The sequence below is a fragment of the Sturnus vulgaris genome, chromosome 13 (genome assembly GCF_052056855.1).
Source record: "Sturnus vulgaris isolate bStuVul1 chromosome 13, bStuVul1.hap1, whole genome shotgun sequence".
Classification (NCBI taxonomy): Eukaryota; Metazoa; Chordata; class Aves; order Passeriformes; family Sturnidae; genus Sturnus; species Sturnus vulgaris.
Window position 1 is genome coordinate 7023007 of NC_142255.1, and position 19519 is coordinate 7042525.

Genomic DNA, 19519 nt, shown 5'->3' on the forward strand with positions numbered 1-19519 from the left:
TCTAAATTTATGCCAAATAGATCCTTCCCATGTCCTATCTGAAATATTTACTATTACTGTTCTTTTTCTAAGTCAGTGGGATAAATGGAGCATTCAATAAAATGATACAGCTTTTCCTTCCAGTCAGCTTGAATTGCAGCACTCTTTTGTAATTCCAAGGCACTATTTCTCATTCCTATGGTGAAATGTATTTCAAGAATAAATATATGTCCTGTGTACTAGCAAACCTGATGATAGGTGTTAATCCCAGCAGAATGGAGTTAACATTTTTTAATCTATTTAAAAAAGAACAGACCACTTCCCTAAGGGAAGTGTATTGAATTGTGGCTGCCACGATTTCTCAGGTTCTTGTACTCAACCAAACTGCTTTATTCTTTCAATGCAGCTCACACGAGAAGCCCATGTGTTTATGTACATCCTGTCACCTTAAACAAACATGCTTACATCTTCTCTGGCCATCTGCTCCTGAAGCTAGAAGCATTTCTCCCTTCCCCTCCCTCCTCAGCACCCCCCAACACACTCACTGGGTGCAGTTAACTCTAAGAAAACTCGGTGGAAAGCATGAAATAAATTCCTTCTTCTACACAGGTCACAGATCTCAGTGTTTCTTTGCTTCACGTACAGTCTAAAAGTGACAATGATACACCAGAGGATTTTGGCTTAGGCGTTGGTCATTAGAGATTGTGCTGGTGATTCTTTCACTGTCTCATTTTGGGTTAGCTCCAGAATGTCCCAACAGGGACCAGTACTTGGGTTTGTCAAACCTAAATGTCATCACTGAGCAGGAAGACACCAGCACAGTCTGAGGACCTCACAGTCCAAGGACGCAAACAGATTGAGGATAAATAGGGCATGCAAGGAAAGCAGTGGTAATGGTGTGGTAGGTCCTGTGATAGGTAACCTCTGAAAACCTGAACAGAAAGGGCAAGAGGGAGTAAAGAAAGGACAGACTCTGGAATGGATGGAGGGGGGCACACAGCAGAGGCTGAAGTTTGAGGCACAGGGAAGATCAGGAAACACAACAGAAACACATCCATAATTGCAAAAGCACATGGAATTGTTGGTTCTGTGTACAGTTCTATCAGCAGGGTCTTTTCCAGGCAGGCACAGGTTTCTCCTACACGGCTGCAGAGCCAGACACGAGCAAGCTCTGGAGCAGGAGCTGTGACACTGCAGCCACTGTGGCACCAAGCCTGAGCTAATAAGCCCTGCTGAGAGGAACACAGCTACAGGACTTCCATCTGGCTTGGAGAATAAGTTTGAGCAAGCTCATATCTGGTAACTGAAAACTCTACAGATGTATTTTTTGCCTTCATGTGTATAAAGATGGGCCAATTTCTCTCACCTGAGTGTCTTTGACGGGAATGGAGACTCCTCAAGCTTTCAAAGGGTCCCTGTCTTTATAAACACAGCCCTGTATGCAAAAAACCCCAAAACCCAGGTGGTGAACATTCCTTCTCTCTGCATGTGAACTCATGCATTCAGTGGAGTCAGGAGTAAAATTCCTGTGTATTTCATCGAGGCCAGGACATCCTCTTGCACATTTAAGGTTGTATTTCATGGAATCCAATAAAAGTACATTGATATCTGGACTTCAAGGAACCCAAATGGTGTCTGGAATTTTTGAACACTTCAATTCTTAGAAAGAATTAAAAGACAGAAGGAGTCTGAATACCTGGAAAACTTTTTGCTCAGTCATTTTCATGTAGTGCCTTCTTTAATTCTTGCTAATAAATAATTGCATCCTGTTCTTAAAAGTCATTCAGCAGAAAATAACTGACAAGTATGCAGCTACCAGTAAACATCTACTTCAAATAACTCATTTGTCATTACCTTTCTCAAGACAGCTGTTGTCAGCACCATTACCATTTAAATTTGTTTTGCCCCTGACAATTAAAATATCAACACTGAGAGAATGTAACAATTTCCATTGTTCCTAGCAGATAAGCAAGTTCTTTTTGTGCTGCAAGCCGTCACTGTAGCCATAATTAACTGACTGTGTATTGAAGAACTGTGATGTTTGAGATTATTCAGCCTTGACTGGGATGTATCAGTGACTAAATGTTTACTTACTGAACTGAGTGATTACTCCAAATCCTTGTCTTGTCTCCAGCAGTTTCAAGGCTTTTTCTCTGATACAGCTATTTCTTTTTTTAGTTTATTTGTTACAGTTTTTGAACCAAATTTGAACATCAACCAATGTTTAGACTTTGATGTTGCTTCTATAATGACAGTGCTATAGAATACAGAAAGACATCAGGGGCTGACCTCAGCCTGAACTCTTGAAAACTGTAATTTTCACATGCAAAAATAAGTTTCAGTTCTTTTGTATTAGAATCTGTAACTTTTCTCATGAGTTTGTTGTTATATGCATTACTCTTTGTTCATGCAAGAGACCTGATGACTTTTCTTTGTTTTCTAGATTTTCATCAATAATGAGTGGCAGAATTCTGAAAGTGGAAGAATATTCCCAGTATATAATCCAGCAACAGGAGAACAAATCTGTGACATTCAGGAAGCTGACAAGGTAATGTATTCCATGAATGGCTATATGTTTAATGTATAAATTAAATGTATAAAGATAATAGAAATGTATAAATAGATCAAAGCAACCAGTCCAGAATAGCACTACTGGGCAGTTCTTTTATTAATCATATTTCCAAAACCTGTCATGTGACTAATGTTGTATAACAGCAAATTCCATAAGCCTGCTTGTGTTATTTACCTGTGTCTTCAATTTTCTTCTTCCTTCTTCCCAGGTTGATACGGACAAGGCAGTGAGGGCAGCTCGGCTGGCTTTCTCCCTCGGCTCCGTTTGGAGGAGAATGGACGCCTCGGAAAGAGGCCATCTTTTGGATAAGTTAGCAGACTTGGTCGAAAGGGACAGGGCAATTCTTGCTGTAAGTGGTACATAAAAAATCAGTAATCAAATCAGTAGTCAGTTTTACATTCTGAGAGCCAATTCGTTCATAAATGGGTTGATATGAATTGTGTGTGAAAACCACACAGCAGCTTCCTGACTGAAATGGTTCTGTCTGCTCACAACGTGATGCAAAACCCATGAAAGCCAACAAGAGGCTTCCAGTGGGCTCAGATCAGCTTTAAATTGGACGTCACACAAAAGCAGGGGTAAGCACACGTGCGTGCCTGCCATGCACACCTGTAACTCCTCTAGAATAAGAAATGGCAGGTTGGGATGATTTGTGCAGACAGGAAGGGAAGGGCAAGTGACACTTGCTGGTGACACGAATTGCGGGTGCGGCTCCGTTTCGCTCTCGGATGAAGCCATCGGAACGGTGGCATTGTTAATGTTGTTTTCCGCATGTCAAATGCTTTGAACTAAGCCCGTGAACATCTTAATTCCAGCTTTGTCAACACTTAAATCATCTTACCACCAGCGGGTACTGTAAAATCGCCATGGGGAGAAGGAAGTGCACAGCAAATCAAGTTTACTCTGCCTGTCATTTAATTTTTATTTCTGGAGCCAAGTTCTTTACTGAGTTGCACTGCAGGCAGTGCCATTAATTGCTCTTGGGGATATAAGTCAGTGCAGAATTAGGCCTCCATTCTTCTCTATAGCAACTCATTTGATGGTTGGTGTATTACACATGGGTGTTCTTTGCCCATTCTTAATGATTTCTATTAGACAGCTATTGAGAACGAGTTAAGCTAGTCAACATCTTAGGATATTTTATTGGATTATTTTTTTTTGCTAAATGATCTTAGGAACCCCTAAGAGGATAGCTTATAAGATACTTTAAAATATAGGAATATTAACTAAAAAATAAAGACATTAGCTTGTTAATTTATGAGCTTCCCTAGAGGAAAGTTTGTTTATTTGATGGCAATAAATAAACTGTCTGTACAGTATAGATATCTCAGACCTCAGCAGGAGTCTTGGCAACCATATAGAGAAATTTTTATATTCACATCAATTATATAAAGAGGGATGTGTCCATTCTTCTCTTTATGGATTCAGATCATTAATACAGGGTTACAAGGAGCCCCTTCTCAGCTGTTATCATTAACATAACAGAACCCAGTTTGACAGGCATTTTTATCTTGGCTCCTGATTAAAGCAATTCAGCATTTATAGATCTGGACCAAACACAGTGGCTATTAGGTTCAAAGTACACAAAGGCACATGTACATGCATGTGGATACACACATAAACCCACAAGACAGCCGACAGACAAACACACATAAACACACACATATATTCTTAAAATCATAGCCATTCCAGAATACTCCAGAAGAAACCAGTTTGAGTTTTTCAAGGAAAATACTTTTTGTTAACATTTGTGAAAAGAAGTAACAAAGGAGATCAGATGATTGTTCTGAACCTTCTGCATTAAAATTACACCAAGGTGTAACTGATTGATCTTCATTAAAATCTTTGTCATGGTTCAAGAGCTGTTAAGATGGTGAATACTTAGGTACAATAGTCCAAAAATGTTACTGTACTTACATCTCTTTACTTTTTCTTGTCCTTCAGACTATGGAATCACTGAACAGTGGCAAACCGTTCTTGCAAGCTTTCTATGTAGATCTCCAGGGAGTCATAAAAACCTTGAGGTATTATGCTGGTTGGGCAGACAAAATCCATGGAATGACCATTCCTGTAGGTAAGGGGAATTAAAGCACAGCTATGCACCTAAACCTTCTCATGGCCAGACTAAAGCTTAGTAGCTCACAGCTTTGTGGAAAGCAGAGGAGAAGCCTGGTTTGCTCTTACAGTGTGTAGTGTGTTGCTGAAGCAGATGTTGGAAAGTCAGCAAGGGCAGGACTGGATGCCCTGCTCTTGCTCTACCCTACATGCACATATGAGGAGGGCTTGGTTTCTTTTGCATGTGTCCATCTGAGAAGGACATAGCCCAATATCTACCTTTAATTATTGATACACATGTAAAAATGGATGAGGTATAAGCCTGATAAACACCTTGGAACTCATACAAATAGTGTTGGGTGCCTGTTTAAGAAACAGTATCATTATGTATGGATCTTGTTTGTATATGTCTTCTTATGCCAATAATTTTACCTTGGACTAACACTGGATCTAACTTAATTTATAATTTTAGAGCATTCTTAATGTTACTACAGAGAACTACATACATATGAGATATATTTTGTTATAAATGCTTCTTCAAATTATTCAGTGGGATGAGTTTTATATGGTATATATGAGATAAACCTTCATGCATGCTAGGAAATTATTATGTTCTTAATATTTTGCTAAAGAGATATGAAAAAATCCTTACCATTATTTAACAAGTCTCTCCCTCCTGCTCCTCCCTCCCAGCTGTTTAACAAATACAGGCTGCATTGTCTGATGCAAACATATTCATTCATCTGCAGTCTGGACTAGATGCACCAAGTGCTACAATTACACGACATGGCAAAATAGCAGAAAATTATTTTATGTACGTGCAGTCATTAAGATAAGTGTACTGATCTTTCACCTGCATAAAATAAATCTCAGGAAAAACGTTAAGGAAAACGAACATTCATTATGTGGATTCTTTTTGGCTTCATGGTGCACATGTTCATTGCACATGCAAGTTTATTCCACTTTACCCAGTAAGGCCAGGAGGGCACACTCAGGGGTAAATGCCCCGTGCTGTTGCCCAGCTATTTCCCTGGTGTTTCACTGTGTGACACAGTAGCTGCAGTGCACTCACTCGCCTCTCTGCAGCAGACAACCAAACCACCCCAGTGAGGCAAGCAGATAAATTGGAAATGTGCCTCCAAAATTTTCAGAAGGGAAACATCATATAACTCTTCTTGCACTGTTACTCATCTTGATGTTTCATCTTATTAAAACCACAGTGTGCACTGATTGGCATTTATTTCATTACCTTATTTTCACCAAAGAAATGACAATAATAGTATTTCAGGTGTAGACATTCCTGCAAGGACTCAAAGTTTTCCACAGTCATTTAGGCTGAGATTCATAAGTCCCAGTTTTGCTGTTTGCACTTCACATTTAATCATACAAAAGTGCAGACCACACTATAAATTCATGTATTCAGCAAATTTCCTGTTTCCTAATCTCTTTCTCCCTGGTCAGTGAATGCCTCCTCCTCACTCTTTAGCCCCACAGGTACACAGAAATTAGGTCAACCACCAAAAGGCACTGCCAGATAAAGGAGAATAAATATTCTCTGCTTATTCTTGGTTTCAAGTACCTTATAGGATAAAACCTGATTTTTTTCAGTAAGGTGGACTATGCTGTGCGAAAGGAAGGTGCATTTTCAGCATGCCTTACTCAGGGCAAACTTTGTGCTAACACAGTTTTCAGTAGTGTAGAATCATAAGTCCATTCACAGATCTTCAGGGGATCAATTAGTTCTTCTTCGTTTAACACTTCTCTTTGTTCCTCTATTTTCACACTAAATTTGTCATTCTCATGAAGCTATTTTAGGGCAAAGCCAGTGTTAAACAGCAGTGCTCTTTATGTTCACTTACCATCAGCTCACCAAAGATAAACAAGAAAACAAAACAAAAAAAAACCCACTATTAAATCTTGTCTTTCTATTCAGTGTGCTAATGAATCTGAAACCTCCCAATCTTTTGTTGCTGCTGTTTTTGTTGAAGTTTTCTTTTCCTGTAAAATAAAAACAGGCAATTGATAGACAAGTAGAAGAAGTGTGTTTTACAGTCACATTCCTTTTGGTCCCAGAGCTACAAAGCCTTCAGACTGCCCTTTGCTTGCTCCCATGCGTAAAGCCTTGATGATTTAAATTAAAACAAAATGAGACTAGACCAGAAACTGTTAAACTAATAAACTGAATGCAAGCAGAAATGTATCTTTAAAGCAATATATGCTATGATATAGTTTAAAGAACAAATTCAGCTCTCCTCACCCACTTGTTTGCTGTGTCCTGCTATATGAGGCATGAGTTGTTATGCAAATAAAAAATCCGTGTTAGAGACTCCTGATGGAAATCTGAGCAAACACATCTGTGGACGATATTGCTGTCCCAAAGTGAGATCCCTGGATAAATGGGACTTGCTTCCTGATTAAAAATTAAAATCTTTGGGCCAGGTGCTAAGCAGCTGCAAATTGATCTTGCCCTATTAATATCAGTGAGGACGGAAGAATGTCAGTTTACTTCAGCTGAGTATATTAAAAAAAACCTTTTAGCACAAAGTTTTTGATTGGAGGTAGGATCACTGTCTGGTCCCTCTCAGGCAATGTTCTTCTGGCTGCCAGCTAGTAACGGGTAAGAGTAACAATCATCAGCCACAGAATCTTAGAATAAGGGTCATTAGCATGACTAAAAACTCTCAAACATTTAAAAAGCCTCCTATATAATTTCTAAGCACAAGGGACCTTTCTGTGCTCACTGTTTAGAATAATGGAATTAATCTCATTTAATTCATGAGTTATTTTGTCATGGTAACAGCTTGTTCTACATTATAGACAGGGTGGCTCTCAGATCCACCTTTGGCCTGTCCAGAGACATCCAAGCCTTCTGAATAACTTCAAGTCACATATGTTCCCAAAGATATTGTTAGAAAGCAACCTCAAAAATCCCATCTTGACAGAAAATCTGTGGATGATGAACTTTGGAAGTATGTGTCAAAAAGGGCAGCTGTCTAGAGTCTAGTGGGAGACAGCAGGGAGAGCAGCTCTGCAGGGGAGGCATCGCTCTGCGGAAAGAACGTTCTGCCTACGCTGGGCAGAATTAACCACCATTTGTCTGCCTTGGCAAGAGGTTCAGGTTATCTATAACTCTGTGTGATGAAGCATGCAGACATGTGGCAGTGATTATGCAGTGACAATCTAAAGTCAGACAGTGCTAATGTAACTGTGTTACTGTTATGTTGCCACCATCCTTCTGGATGAGAACCCACCTCTCACAGTACTACTGAGTACAAGCTGGTATTTTTAGCTGACTCCTCTGTATTCCTCTTGAGCACTTAAACAGTTTTGCTTGTATGTACTTCTCTGTATTTTGACTTCTACTTCTGTCAGATCTGATGAATCTTCCTGTGGTCTGTGAACCACTGCTAGCATCTGTGAAAGATAACCTGGAAAACCAAACTGATCATCTTAGTCTGTGACACAAATATTCTCATCTCCACTCGGGAATTGTCAAACGTCTGGAGATCAAAATGTTACAATGACGTTTTGTCAATGCAGTGCAAACTAACTAACCAACTTCTACCTTTTCCTGCTCCCTTTTCTCTCTTTCCCTCTCTCCTTTATTGTCTCTGTTATGTCCCTGGTCTTGGTTGCAGACTACTGTTACCTTTCTCATAATTATTTTGTATCTGGCCCCCAGCTGACATACCAGCTACTCTAGCTCAGGTTTCTACAAAGCAAATCCTGTAAAGTAGATGGATAGAAATAAGCAGACCTGACAATAAGTTATTTCTAATCAAATTCAAGTTGAAGTCTTTTCTTAAACCCAAGAAACTTTAAGGATTAACCTGTTTATTGTTACCAGATATATCTTAGAGGATATTGCAGCAGGTTCCCAAAACACACTCTCCATTGTGAAGTCAGGCCCTTCCCCAGCATTGTACAAGGGTGGCTGCAGCTCTGGACTGAACGGGGGAGAGGCTGGGGCGGCCACTTCCCAGCCCAGCCTGGGAGGGAAAGCACATACCCTGTGTCAGACAGAACAATGGGGGCAAAAGCCTTGTAATCTCTCCTCTGCCTCCTGTTACTCCTTTCCACTGTCTAACCTTTTCTTATCCTGGTAAATCATCTCATGCCAGTAAGCCTAGGTAACCTCATCATTCTCACATACTTAGCTGAAATTATTTAACCAAGTTAAGAGATTTGAGTTTTTCTAGAAGACCAAGCACTACAGGCCAAGGGGCACATTCAGCTCATGCCTTTAGCATAGCCTTCCCTCAGCCTCACTGAAAAACATACGACCTAAATTCAGACATAGTTTGAGTCTGGGCTAGTTTATACAGCTACAAGACTCAGTTGAGGTACAAAGGTGCAGTAAATCCACTTTGCACAGGTGCAGGCTGAGCACACTAACAAAGCTGCTGGTTAGACAGTACCCTAACTGGTCCCCACACAGCAAGTCCCTTTCTGGCTCTTTGTTAACTGGGAAGAAACCTGCATGTGTAACCTCAGCATGTGCCCCCGGACCACAGGAAGTAAATGATGCTCAGTGACAAAAGTCACAAACTTCCTCTCTTCATTCCATATCTAGAGATTGTGGTACATCATTCTATCACTTCACACTGCCTGTGTCCTCAATGGCAGATGAGTCAGCTGAATGTTACTCTATTACCCCACACTGGGTTGTAGATACACCTTTACATTGCTGTGTTCCACTCATGCCTTTCAGTAAATTGCCTTTGTGACTCTTCACTTCTCTTACCCTTAAATCAGCTGGGGCCAATAAGTGCTTCCATGATACTGCAATTTTATGTGCAGTGTAGCTCTCTGCCAAGGAACAAAGCAGGTTACTTTCTGATGGGAAGCCTGCTTCCTTTGTTCTACAGAAAGAACAATTAGGTTGGTCCTGAACCTAGGCTTCCCATGCTGGCTCACAAAAAACCACTTCCATGACTTCTTTATTTCTTTTACTGCCATCAAAGGCTGATCCTTAGAGCTTTTTCCCTCTCTCTATTTTAATTTTTTTTTTTGTTCTGCCAAGTCAAACTGCACTTGAGAGTAAGCATGCTCATCTGTTTCAGATGGAGATTATTTTACGTTTACAAGACATGAACCCATCGGAGTGTGTGGACAGATCATCCCTGTGAGTATCTCTACTAGTGCTTTCTATTTATTTTCATTTGAACCAGCTCTCTTTAAAGACACATAAAACATGGTCTTCAGCTATGTGTGTTTTCCATTACGAAAAAAGCTGAGCTCATATTGTTGACATATCTTTAACAGCCTCCCTGCAAATGCTTATTTGAACATGCTAATAGGGTTTAGGCTCTGTTATTAGGAGTTAAGTTCTCAAGTCATAGAATTCACATGATTAAAATAAGCAAAGCAAAACACAGTGTTAATATGCTGTCAGTGGTTATGGATGTTCACACAACTTATGGAAAATTGATGCTTTGCTGTGGTAGTCTCTTTATTTATTTAGTTTTTTCTGTGATTTAACAGGCTCCTCAGTTCCTGGGAGAATGTGATGTATTTTAATTCCATTCTTTCCTGCTATTTCTTTTACAAGGCTGGAGGAGAAAAGGAAACTCCAGGAGACATATCATTACAATTAACATTGTGTAGCTAATAGAAGACATGAAATGTTTGTTTAATTTGTTGTGAGAGAGAAACAGATCATTTAATCAAATCCAATACTCCCCCTACACCCCAGCAGACACCCTCATAATAAAATCTTGCTGAACACTGCATGGGAATTGCACTGAAAGGGTAACTTTTTCAGGAGAGCCAGTTAACCAGCTTTGGCAGAAATTTCAATGGGAGGCTCACATATAGCTATTAAAATATTGCATGGAAGCTTTTTTGCTTGACAAAACACTGAGGGACTAATCAGGCCATTCTCTGAAATTTTTATTGATGCTGATTTTTTATTTTGTTCATGTTACCACAGAGCCACTAAACAGAAACACGGAGCAATTCCATTACAAAAGGAGCAGCCAAAAAGATTACTTTAACAATGTTAAGCCCTTCCTCCCTATTTATATTTGTTGTTATTTCATGTCTTTGTTAAGGGGTGGCTTTTGTGTTTGGCACCCAGCAGAAACCCAGAGAAACATCCAATGATTCAGAGTCTGTGGCTACAGCAGTCCTGCAAACACCTACACACGCTCCTAACTTGGTCCTTATGAATGAAAGATTCCACAGCTCTGTCCCTGTTCCTCAGCCAGGCACATGGATAAGCATTTGCTAAATGACAGCCCCAACATCTAAGCCCAGCATTGCTGGACATCTCTTATGTTTGTTTCACTGAGCTTAACTGACAGACCTGCTGAAGAAGCTTGGCCACAGGCTGGGGATCATGGCAAAAGTCAGGGTACCCAGCCATCTACCATACATGTTTGTTCCTCCCTCAGTTTTGTCCTCCAAAGCCTGAAGATGGCTGTCATATCCATCTATTCTAACACCACTGCTGATCTGTTCTGTATTTCCTCCATGCTACCAGTCCCAGAAGACAGCCCAGGCTGCTGCATATGCTTGGCCATTGCCTGAGCAAATACATTATTCGAAAATAAAATTAAACAGCAAGTCTAACACTGAACTCCTCATCCTCTTTCACATCCCAGCTTCCATCAAAACATGTGCTCTTTGGCAGTGCTGTAGCATAAACAGGGCTATATAGTACCCTATAAAACTGCTGTGAGCTCTCCTTGCAATGCCATTAGAAGTGCAGGCTGTTAGCACACTGCTGGCCCGACAGCTCCCCTCCCAGGTTTATGTACTGGAGATGGAATTAAAACATCACTTTGTCTCCGGAGTTTATAAACAACAGAGGGAGTAAAAAATTGGGTGTTCGGTGAAGGAAAGACAGTTGTGTATTTTTTCAAGCTAGCCAGGGGCTAGAGAGATGTCTGAGAGTGGCAGCTGATATGCATCAGGCAGCAACACGTTCTGGCCAGTGGCTGACTCTGTGACTGATATTTTCTATTCTCTTTCTAAAAGAGACTGTGCATGCATTTGGAAGAGTGATTGTGCAAACACAGTTATTTTATTACTCTGACATTTTCACTAAAATCAGGAGGACTATCCACTTAACCTGCTAGGATCAGGCCTTGGTGCAAAAGGCTTGTTACTTTTATCTTTATCCAAGGCATGTTTTGTGCATGGAATTAATATAATTCCCTACATCATCTGCTGTTCAATGAAGTTATAATAAATGACAATTCAAAATTTTACAGCAGCAAAGAGTTTCTCAACTTGTTTTTTACTGTTCTTTTAACATCTTCCATATAGATTTCTCTAAGAATCTAAGTAAGAAGTCTTCAAGAAAAAGAAATGCTTTGATTGAACATTGACATTTATGGAATTTTTATTGTAATTCCATCAATGAAGGATTATATAATTTTGAATATAAATTTTATATCATTCAGGGATATGAAATTTACATCCGAAACTGCTTCAGCGTGAGCAAATGGTTCTTTCCAAATATATCAGAAGCAAAACCTATTTTCATGGGGCAATTAAAAGTGCCAATAGCAAAACAGTTAATGAAATAAAAAGTTGTGACTTAAAAAATTAACAGATAACAGAATTTTTTTTAATGGAGATTGCAGGTGGGGGTTGTATTTCTTTGAACAGGAGAGAAAGAACTAAGAAGTCAAACTAAGAACTCACTGTTGTTGCTTTCTTAATGGCAGTGATTTTTTAAAAAGTCCTTGCTTTGTGCTGGGAAAGATTTATGTTGAGGATCAGCCTGAGAAATAAGTGAGGTATCAGCTTGACATCTTGAAAACAAAACACCACGGCAATATTTTTCCATCTATCATCTTTTTTTTTTCCTACAGTGGAACTTCCCCCTGCTGATGTTTGCATGGAAGATTGCTCCAGCTCTGTGCTGTGGCAATACAGTAGTTATTAAACCAGCAGAACAAACACCACTCAGTGCTCTCTATATGGGTGCCCTTATCAAAGAGGTAAGAATAACTGGGGGGAGTGATGTCTGTCCCTCCTTGTGAGGAGGGAACCACCAGCACATGCCTGCTTTAATGTGCTCTAACAGTTCTCATAAGTCATGCTTACCTTCATTCATTCCTATTTTGACAGGCTGGCTTTCCACCAGGAGTTGTCAATATTTTGCCAGGATTTGGTCCAATTGTTGGTGCAGCCATAGCCTCTCATGTTGGCATTGATAAAATTGCTTTCACTGGATCCACTGAGGTAAGAGGATTCACATATTACTGTAGAATGTGAATAAATACTTCAGTCCTTGTGCTACATTTCTTATTGTCACCGAGTAAGAGTTACATCTAAACAAGAGAGGTCTGTGCTTCCCAGCTAAACTTATGTACCACAGGACTTCCCAAGCACAAGCAGCTCCTTTCCTCCAGCCCCTGCTGTGCTCAGCACCTCAGCACAGGAGATATGCCTGGAAAAATATTACTGGGATTTCCTGTGGGCTTATGAGGATGTGAATCACATGCAAGTAGGCAGAACATCCCGTGTATATCATAGCACACATAAGTGCTGCTTCAACATCCATAATTTGTGTATCCTGCTGTACTTGGGGAAAAGGGAGAGGAAGGGAGCAAATTGTGCAAATATACTTCAACTTTGATGCTGCATTCAAGTATATTGAGGATGAGGAGGAGGCCTAAAAAGGAAGGAATGTGGGGAGAAAAGGACATTGTCCAAGGTGTCGGTCCCAAAATGATGGAAAGAAGCTGTCCAGAGAATGAAGGGAGTCAGTTTTCTCCTGGATGACAAAATATCTTGTTATGAGTCTATGCTGCAGATGTTAGAGAGGAGGCTCTCTGAAGATGCAGGCTGCAATCTGCAGCAAGACTAACCCCCAAAACTCTCATCACATCTTGCTCTCAAATATGTGCCAAGCTGGCTGTTATCAGGGTTGGGGTGGGGATGACAGAGGTACTCCAGACTGAAGTCACAGGAGAAGGGGCCTTATCTCATCGTCTGAAGGCAGACAGAAAGGAATCTCTGTGGGAGTTTCAGGGCTGGTTATATTTAGAGAGTGCTAAACCCAGCCCTTTCCAATTCAAAATCTGACAAACTATTGTATGGAGGGAGCTAAACCCCAGGGATCCAGTCTCTCTTTGATATGTTTGACTCCCACTCGTGGCAGTGGAAGGCTTTATGCATCCCAGGGATACTGCTCTTCACAGTGAGGCAATTTGTTTTTTGATTTGCATCGATAAATTCACTGATCATGCAGCCCTACTAGATATGTGGGTATCTCCCTGGTGGGCCCAGGGATTGCAGAGATCTGCTCAATTATTTCAAATAAATTATTATGGTGGAATTATTCTGTAAATGAGTGTGCAAGTCAAACACAAACCTAAACTACCAGTAAAATGTAGCTGCAGTTGCATGCCTAATTTGCACACACAGGTGTTTTGTAATTACTATGCTACATGCCTGTACATGATTTTTTAATGACAACTTCAGATTCTAACATACACAGGTTACATTCTAAGTCAACAGCTACATCAGATTTCAGATTATTCTATGGAATTACACTAGTCATTACATCTCCTGTATCCAATTAAGATTAGCATCCTGGAATACTGAAAATTTTAATATGAGCTGATTACCCCCCATAAATTAAGTTGAAACAATTGTTTTCATAAAGATATGTGGTCTCTGTTTAAGATAAATATTCTATTATACAGGATGTTGCACTGTTTGGAAGAGGAAAAATACAGATGGGTTAGGTTTCAAAGTTGTCTCTTGTAGCCAAAATAAATTTTTATTGTAGTTCCAGACAGCTTTAGTTTTAATAGGCGTTTAAACTCAAAAGCTGTGGGTTTTATACTAACTCAGTGCCTACCTTTAAAAGCCTTACTAATAGGAAGTGAAAAGCATTACAGAGATGAAAAAGCAATTCTCTAAGAACCTAAAGCAAGAACAGATGGATCGTTTTAATGCAGAGTTAGTGTAAACTATTCCATATTGTTTCTGATTTCCTGTAACACTGAATTTTTGTAACAGCAAGTCAACATTGTAACATTTTAAACACCATATTCTGATATGAGCTGGACTGTAGTCTCTGACTCCTCCAAAGCAGATTTCAATTTCTAGTGAAATAATAGTGGAAATATTTTGTCTCTCTGGTACTTGTCTGAAACGTATCAACTGTACGCTCCAGTGATGGGAATTTCCAATAGCCATTAGGTGTATAAACACCACGTTTTAACTCCATTCCTCCATTCCATCCATGTGCTAGTTTAGACAGTTCATGATGGGCAAATTAATGATAAAACCTATCAGTACAAATGCAAAGATCTTAAAATTGGGATTCTGAAGCATAGGTTTTTTCTCAAGTTTTCACCATGAGGTTCTTTAATATAAGTTCTATACCTCTGAAGTATACTTATCATAAATGAAAACTCCCCATTTGCCTGTAAAAATCACAAAAATGGGCTATTACTATTTTTCTGTATTCTATTCTATTTCTATATTCTATTACTATATTACTATTTTTCCTGCAGCATTCTTGAAAGGCAGAAAACAGGCTGCTCCTCCTAAAAAAAAAAAAAAAAAAAAAAAAAAAAAAAGGAATGCTAATGTGTTCCAATATTTGTAGAACCCAATCCATAGAAACAGGAGCCAAAAGGCCAAGTTCACAACCTTAACTCAATAAAGCCTGACACAGCCACACCACAGAGCCCTCCAGCCTCGCACCTTATCTTGCAACAGGACCAGTACCAGATGCTCACAGAAGAGAGCATGTGTGGAGTGATCCTTTCCTTGCTGCAGCCTCACAGCTTCTGCCAATCCACAACTGACACACTTCCTGAGCCCAGAGGGCCACATGGACACTTGTACTCCATGTGGCAATGGCCTCGTCACCTGTGCATTAGTCCAGTGCCTCTGGACAGTCCTGGTGACTGGAGGCCTCAAGCCCATGCCCATGCAATGACAACACAGAAACAACTTTCAACTTCTGCTTCTGATTTCTAGCTTAGAGCTATCCAGTGTGCACTCTCTTCCTCTGGGTTTTAGATTCTCGAGTGCTCTGAATTTTTTTTTAAATACTGCTATTTACTTTTCACACACACAAAATAATGTGTGAAAAAAGCATAAAGAACTCTTTTTCTCTGGCACAATTACTGTTTGATTTCACTTCTCTCCATCTTTCCTGCTGCCCCTCCTTTATGGGTTAGCCTGCATACATTAAAAGAATAGTCTGCCAACTCTTTCATCCCTCAGCCTATCTGCTTCTTATGAAACACTCTCCCATGGATCATCTTCCTTTCCCAATTTCCTAGTACATGGATCTATCTCAAAACTCTTCTGTCCACAGCTCACTTGGAAAGGGAAGGGTTGTACAAACAGCTGGCAGGCTATGGATTTCACTCTGACAACTGTCACAGTGAAAGGAATAAAATCATACTGAGCATGACAGCCCACCTAAAATACTATGCCTCCCTAGATTCCAGTAGCTTTCTTGGCTTCTCTGCTTGCTTTGGTTTGCTCTTCAGCAGCCTGTTTGGTATGGACATTTTAACCAAAATGTTTATTTTTATTGTGTTGGTTTTAGTGAACCAGGCCTAATCCATGATCCTCCTTAATTACAGCAATCTCCTCTCAGGCTTCACTGACACTTTTTTTTTCTTCATCTTCCACAACCAGATGAAATTTAAACTGTCACAAGCAAACGTTCTTTCAGTCAATACAACCATATTAACAGTTGCTCCTATCCTTTTCCTACCTTTCCTTGAAAGTCCATAATCAACTTACATATCTCATTACATCTTACTGAATTTCTCCTTGATCCTTCTGGTCCCAAGCTGCAGGGTGAGATTCCCACTCACTGGGAGCATGGGAGAGGCACTGTAAAGCTCAGCTGTGTCCCACTATGCCCGTTGTTTACTGTACATGCCTTTTCCTTTTGCACTGCCCCTCTCTGCCTCAGTTTCTTCACTGTTCCACATATTCTTGTCAGAGTTCCTTTTAAAAATTATTAGCAACTATTTAATTAAAACTAGTAATTTACAATTTCTAAGAACAGGTCCAAACTCGGGATGTGTGGCATTCCCATGCGTCTGCTGTTAGGCTGCAGTGCTCAGAATTACAGATATTCTACAAGTCTCTTGCCCAGTGAAATAACAGTAGGCTTTATGTATTTCCAAGACAAATGCTGATGAGGGGACAATTTTTACACATACCACAAATGCAAAGAGTTTCTTCATATTGCTTTCTTATTCTCTGAAAGAACTTTTGCTATGCAAAAAAGGTGAGAGGCCTTCAAATATCAGAGAAAAGCAGCCATCAGAAGCAGGTTTACTCTTAATTTGCCTTTTTTTCCATTCAAATCTGTTAGTTCAGTTAAGGCTTTGCAAATACAGCGATTTTCCTGCTGTGAGCTGTCTGCCCAAGTTGCTACCTGTGTGCTCCATCTGATCTGGAAGTGGTGTTGAAATGGTGTACCCCTAAGTTCCTGGTGCACAGGGAATAGTTGAGGGGAGTATGTTCTGAGTTTAAAATTAGATATGATTATGGAGAGTAAGAAGTTACAAATATTTTTAAATGCAGATTTACAGCCCTGCCTAGGATAAAAATTGTGTTTTGATTGTTGCAAAAGTTTAATGAGTTCTAATAACTTCTGTTTAAAACCAAATGTGTAACCTCTAAATCAGACTAGCTTACAACTCTCTCCAGTTGTTAAACGCTCTCAAGATGAGAATTATAGATAACACACAAAACATTTGAAGTTCTGGCCAACAAGAAATGTATCCTAAGTGGCTGGTTTCCACTTTGTTCAAACTACGACCCATTAAAATGCAGACAGATTTAAGATAGGATTCAGGTCTGTGTTCAGGCAGTTCTGTGGAGTAACCCAAATAAATATCCAACAAATTGGTTTGGATGCCTGTGTAAACAAAAGGTCTATAAACAACTGCAATAAACCCCAGCAAAAGAGACTGCATTTTGCTTGGCAGAATGTTTTCTTTATGCACTTAGATTAACAAACCATGATCTCATCATTAGTCAACAAGATACTAGAGAGACCATCAAAGCAAACTACGGGAGAGTTGAGATTGATTCATGCCAAACAAATGTTTGTAGCTAACAGCTGTATTACCACTGATTCTAATTTACTCAGCAGGATTCTCCTTTCATTTCTAAAGTGAGATAAATGTCCCAATGCATGATGTAGACAGAATGTCCTCCTACTGCACGGCCAATGAGTTGTGTGAGCTCTCCTGGATCACACATCTCTTACCGGTTTTAGGCTTCATGAAAAATTGCAACCTGACCTCTTCTACTTTACCAATAAGAATCCTAAAGGTGATCTGACCTGTTCTGAGAAGTCTGTGAGCTTATAGTGCTACACACATGCCCTGTGTAAGGATTTAGGAAGGCTACATTAGCATTTGTTCCTGCTCCTGCAGAATCTTTTGGATCCTATCTTGGACAGCTTGTGACTCCTGAATGAGAAGAAGTTGTTTCCCTTTTCCTTTTTTTGTGTTTTTGGTAGCATTTAGGAAGCTGTCCCTGGGCAACTGTTGTGCCTGTTTGCCTACAAAAGATGCATGTCAAAAGGAATCACCTTCTTAAACCCAATACAAATAGGATGGCCCTATGTTAGCAGGAGTTTAGCCACAGACTTCCATGGGGCCAGGATTTAACCTATGGAACAAATGAGCCATTTATAGCTTAGGATTCTCTCCAGGAATTTGTGTTTGGGTTTGCCTTTTCACTTGTGCTGCACTATTCAGTATGCTCTTTTCAGGGCTGTTCCTCACATAGGGCATTGCAGTCAAATAAAGCTGCTCTTCTTTGTGACAGTATTTCAAATTCGCTTGTCCTTGCAGGAGACACACCCTGAATGTGCCAAGAGGCTCTAAAATGCTTTTCAGAAATATTTTGCATATAATCTGGAATTCATGATAAATAAGGCAGACTGAGTGAGCAGCAGCATGGGTTTGAGGGTTTTGCCAAAACAATGACAGACATCCAGTGTCTCAACAGCTGGAGACAAAACTGTACTTACAGAAAACATTGAAAATTTCTGTCTGGCCACACCATCTCCCCAAAACTCAATCAATCTCTTGTAACTTAAACCACTTACTGTTCTTCAGATATTCTCTCTATATCCCAAGAAAGGTATAGAAGGTATTATTTTAAATGCCTAACTAACTGATGATATATATCTACTCAGTCAAATTTTGCATTGTTCATGGAATCTTTTAATCCATACATTTCCCTGTCCAGTTCTTCCCTTCACTGTCTTGTCTGTGGCAGTATCAAGAAAATGACCTGCTGTTCAGCTAGACTGCAGTTCCCCTATATTCAGGTGTTCCCTGACGATTTACTGTTTATCTGTGAGCAAAGGAAGGTTCAGAGCAAAGGAGAACCCAGACATTCCGAATGACAGAGCTGAAGAGGAAATATCACAAACCTTGGAGGTTTGCTTTTGACTCATGAGACTTTGAGTGCTCTAACAGTAATAGACAAATCCACCTGTTCCCATTAGAAATACAGATTTCTGTCTGAAAACAGAAAATTAAGAGTACATGAAAGGCAATAAATGCTTTTTAATTTCTGCACGAAGTATTTAAAATGCGACTGCTTAGGCCTCCTCTTGAAAGAGACATTAAACTTCCATATAGAGAAGGCATAAATAAACAACAATCAAATGTCTTAGATCATGATAACTGCCCAATGTCACACCATTGACAGTCCAGAAATAGACCCTTCCAGGACTAGCCTTCAAATAGCTTTGTTGCACAAGAGCGCCTCAAACTACTTTTTAAATCTTTGTTGTTGTTGGTCTGCATAACAAATTGTTTTCTTTGAGATGGACCAAATTACGTGTGCCTCACCCTCCATGCAGCTTACAAGGTTATGGTACTTCACAAGCTGTCCGGGGATACTCCTGATATCAATCTTGAAGCCTATTCAAAACAAGGA

The 19519-nt window shown here is 39.9% G+C and overlaps 1 protein-coding gene across 3 annotated transcripts in view; it reads left to right on the forward strand.

Annotated features, from left to right (window-relative positions):
• ALDH1A2 (aldehyde dehydrogenase 1 family member A2) overlaps positions 1 to 19519 on the forward strand; it is a 55152-nt gene that overhangs the window by 24829 nt on the left and 10804 nt on the right. For all 3 annotated transcript variants that reach the window (XM_014874038.2, XM_088172486.1, XM_014874037.2), the window contains exons 2-7: positions 2423 to 2527; positions 2760 to 2900; positions 4496 to 4625; positions 9670 to 9731; positions 12430 to 12558; positions 12689 to 12802. In XM_014874038.2, coding sequence (XP_014729524.1) covers positions 2423 to 2527; positions 2760 to 2900; positions 4496 to 4625; positions 9670 to 9731; positions 12430 to 12558; positions 12689 to 12802 — 681 coding nt within the window. The remainder of the gene's footprint in view (positions 1 to 2422; positions 2528 to 2759; positions 2901 to 4495; positions 4626 to 9669; positions 9732 to 12429; positions 12559 to 12688; positions 12803 to 19519) is intronic.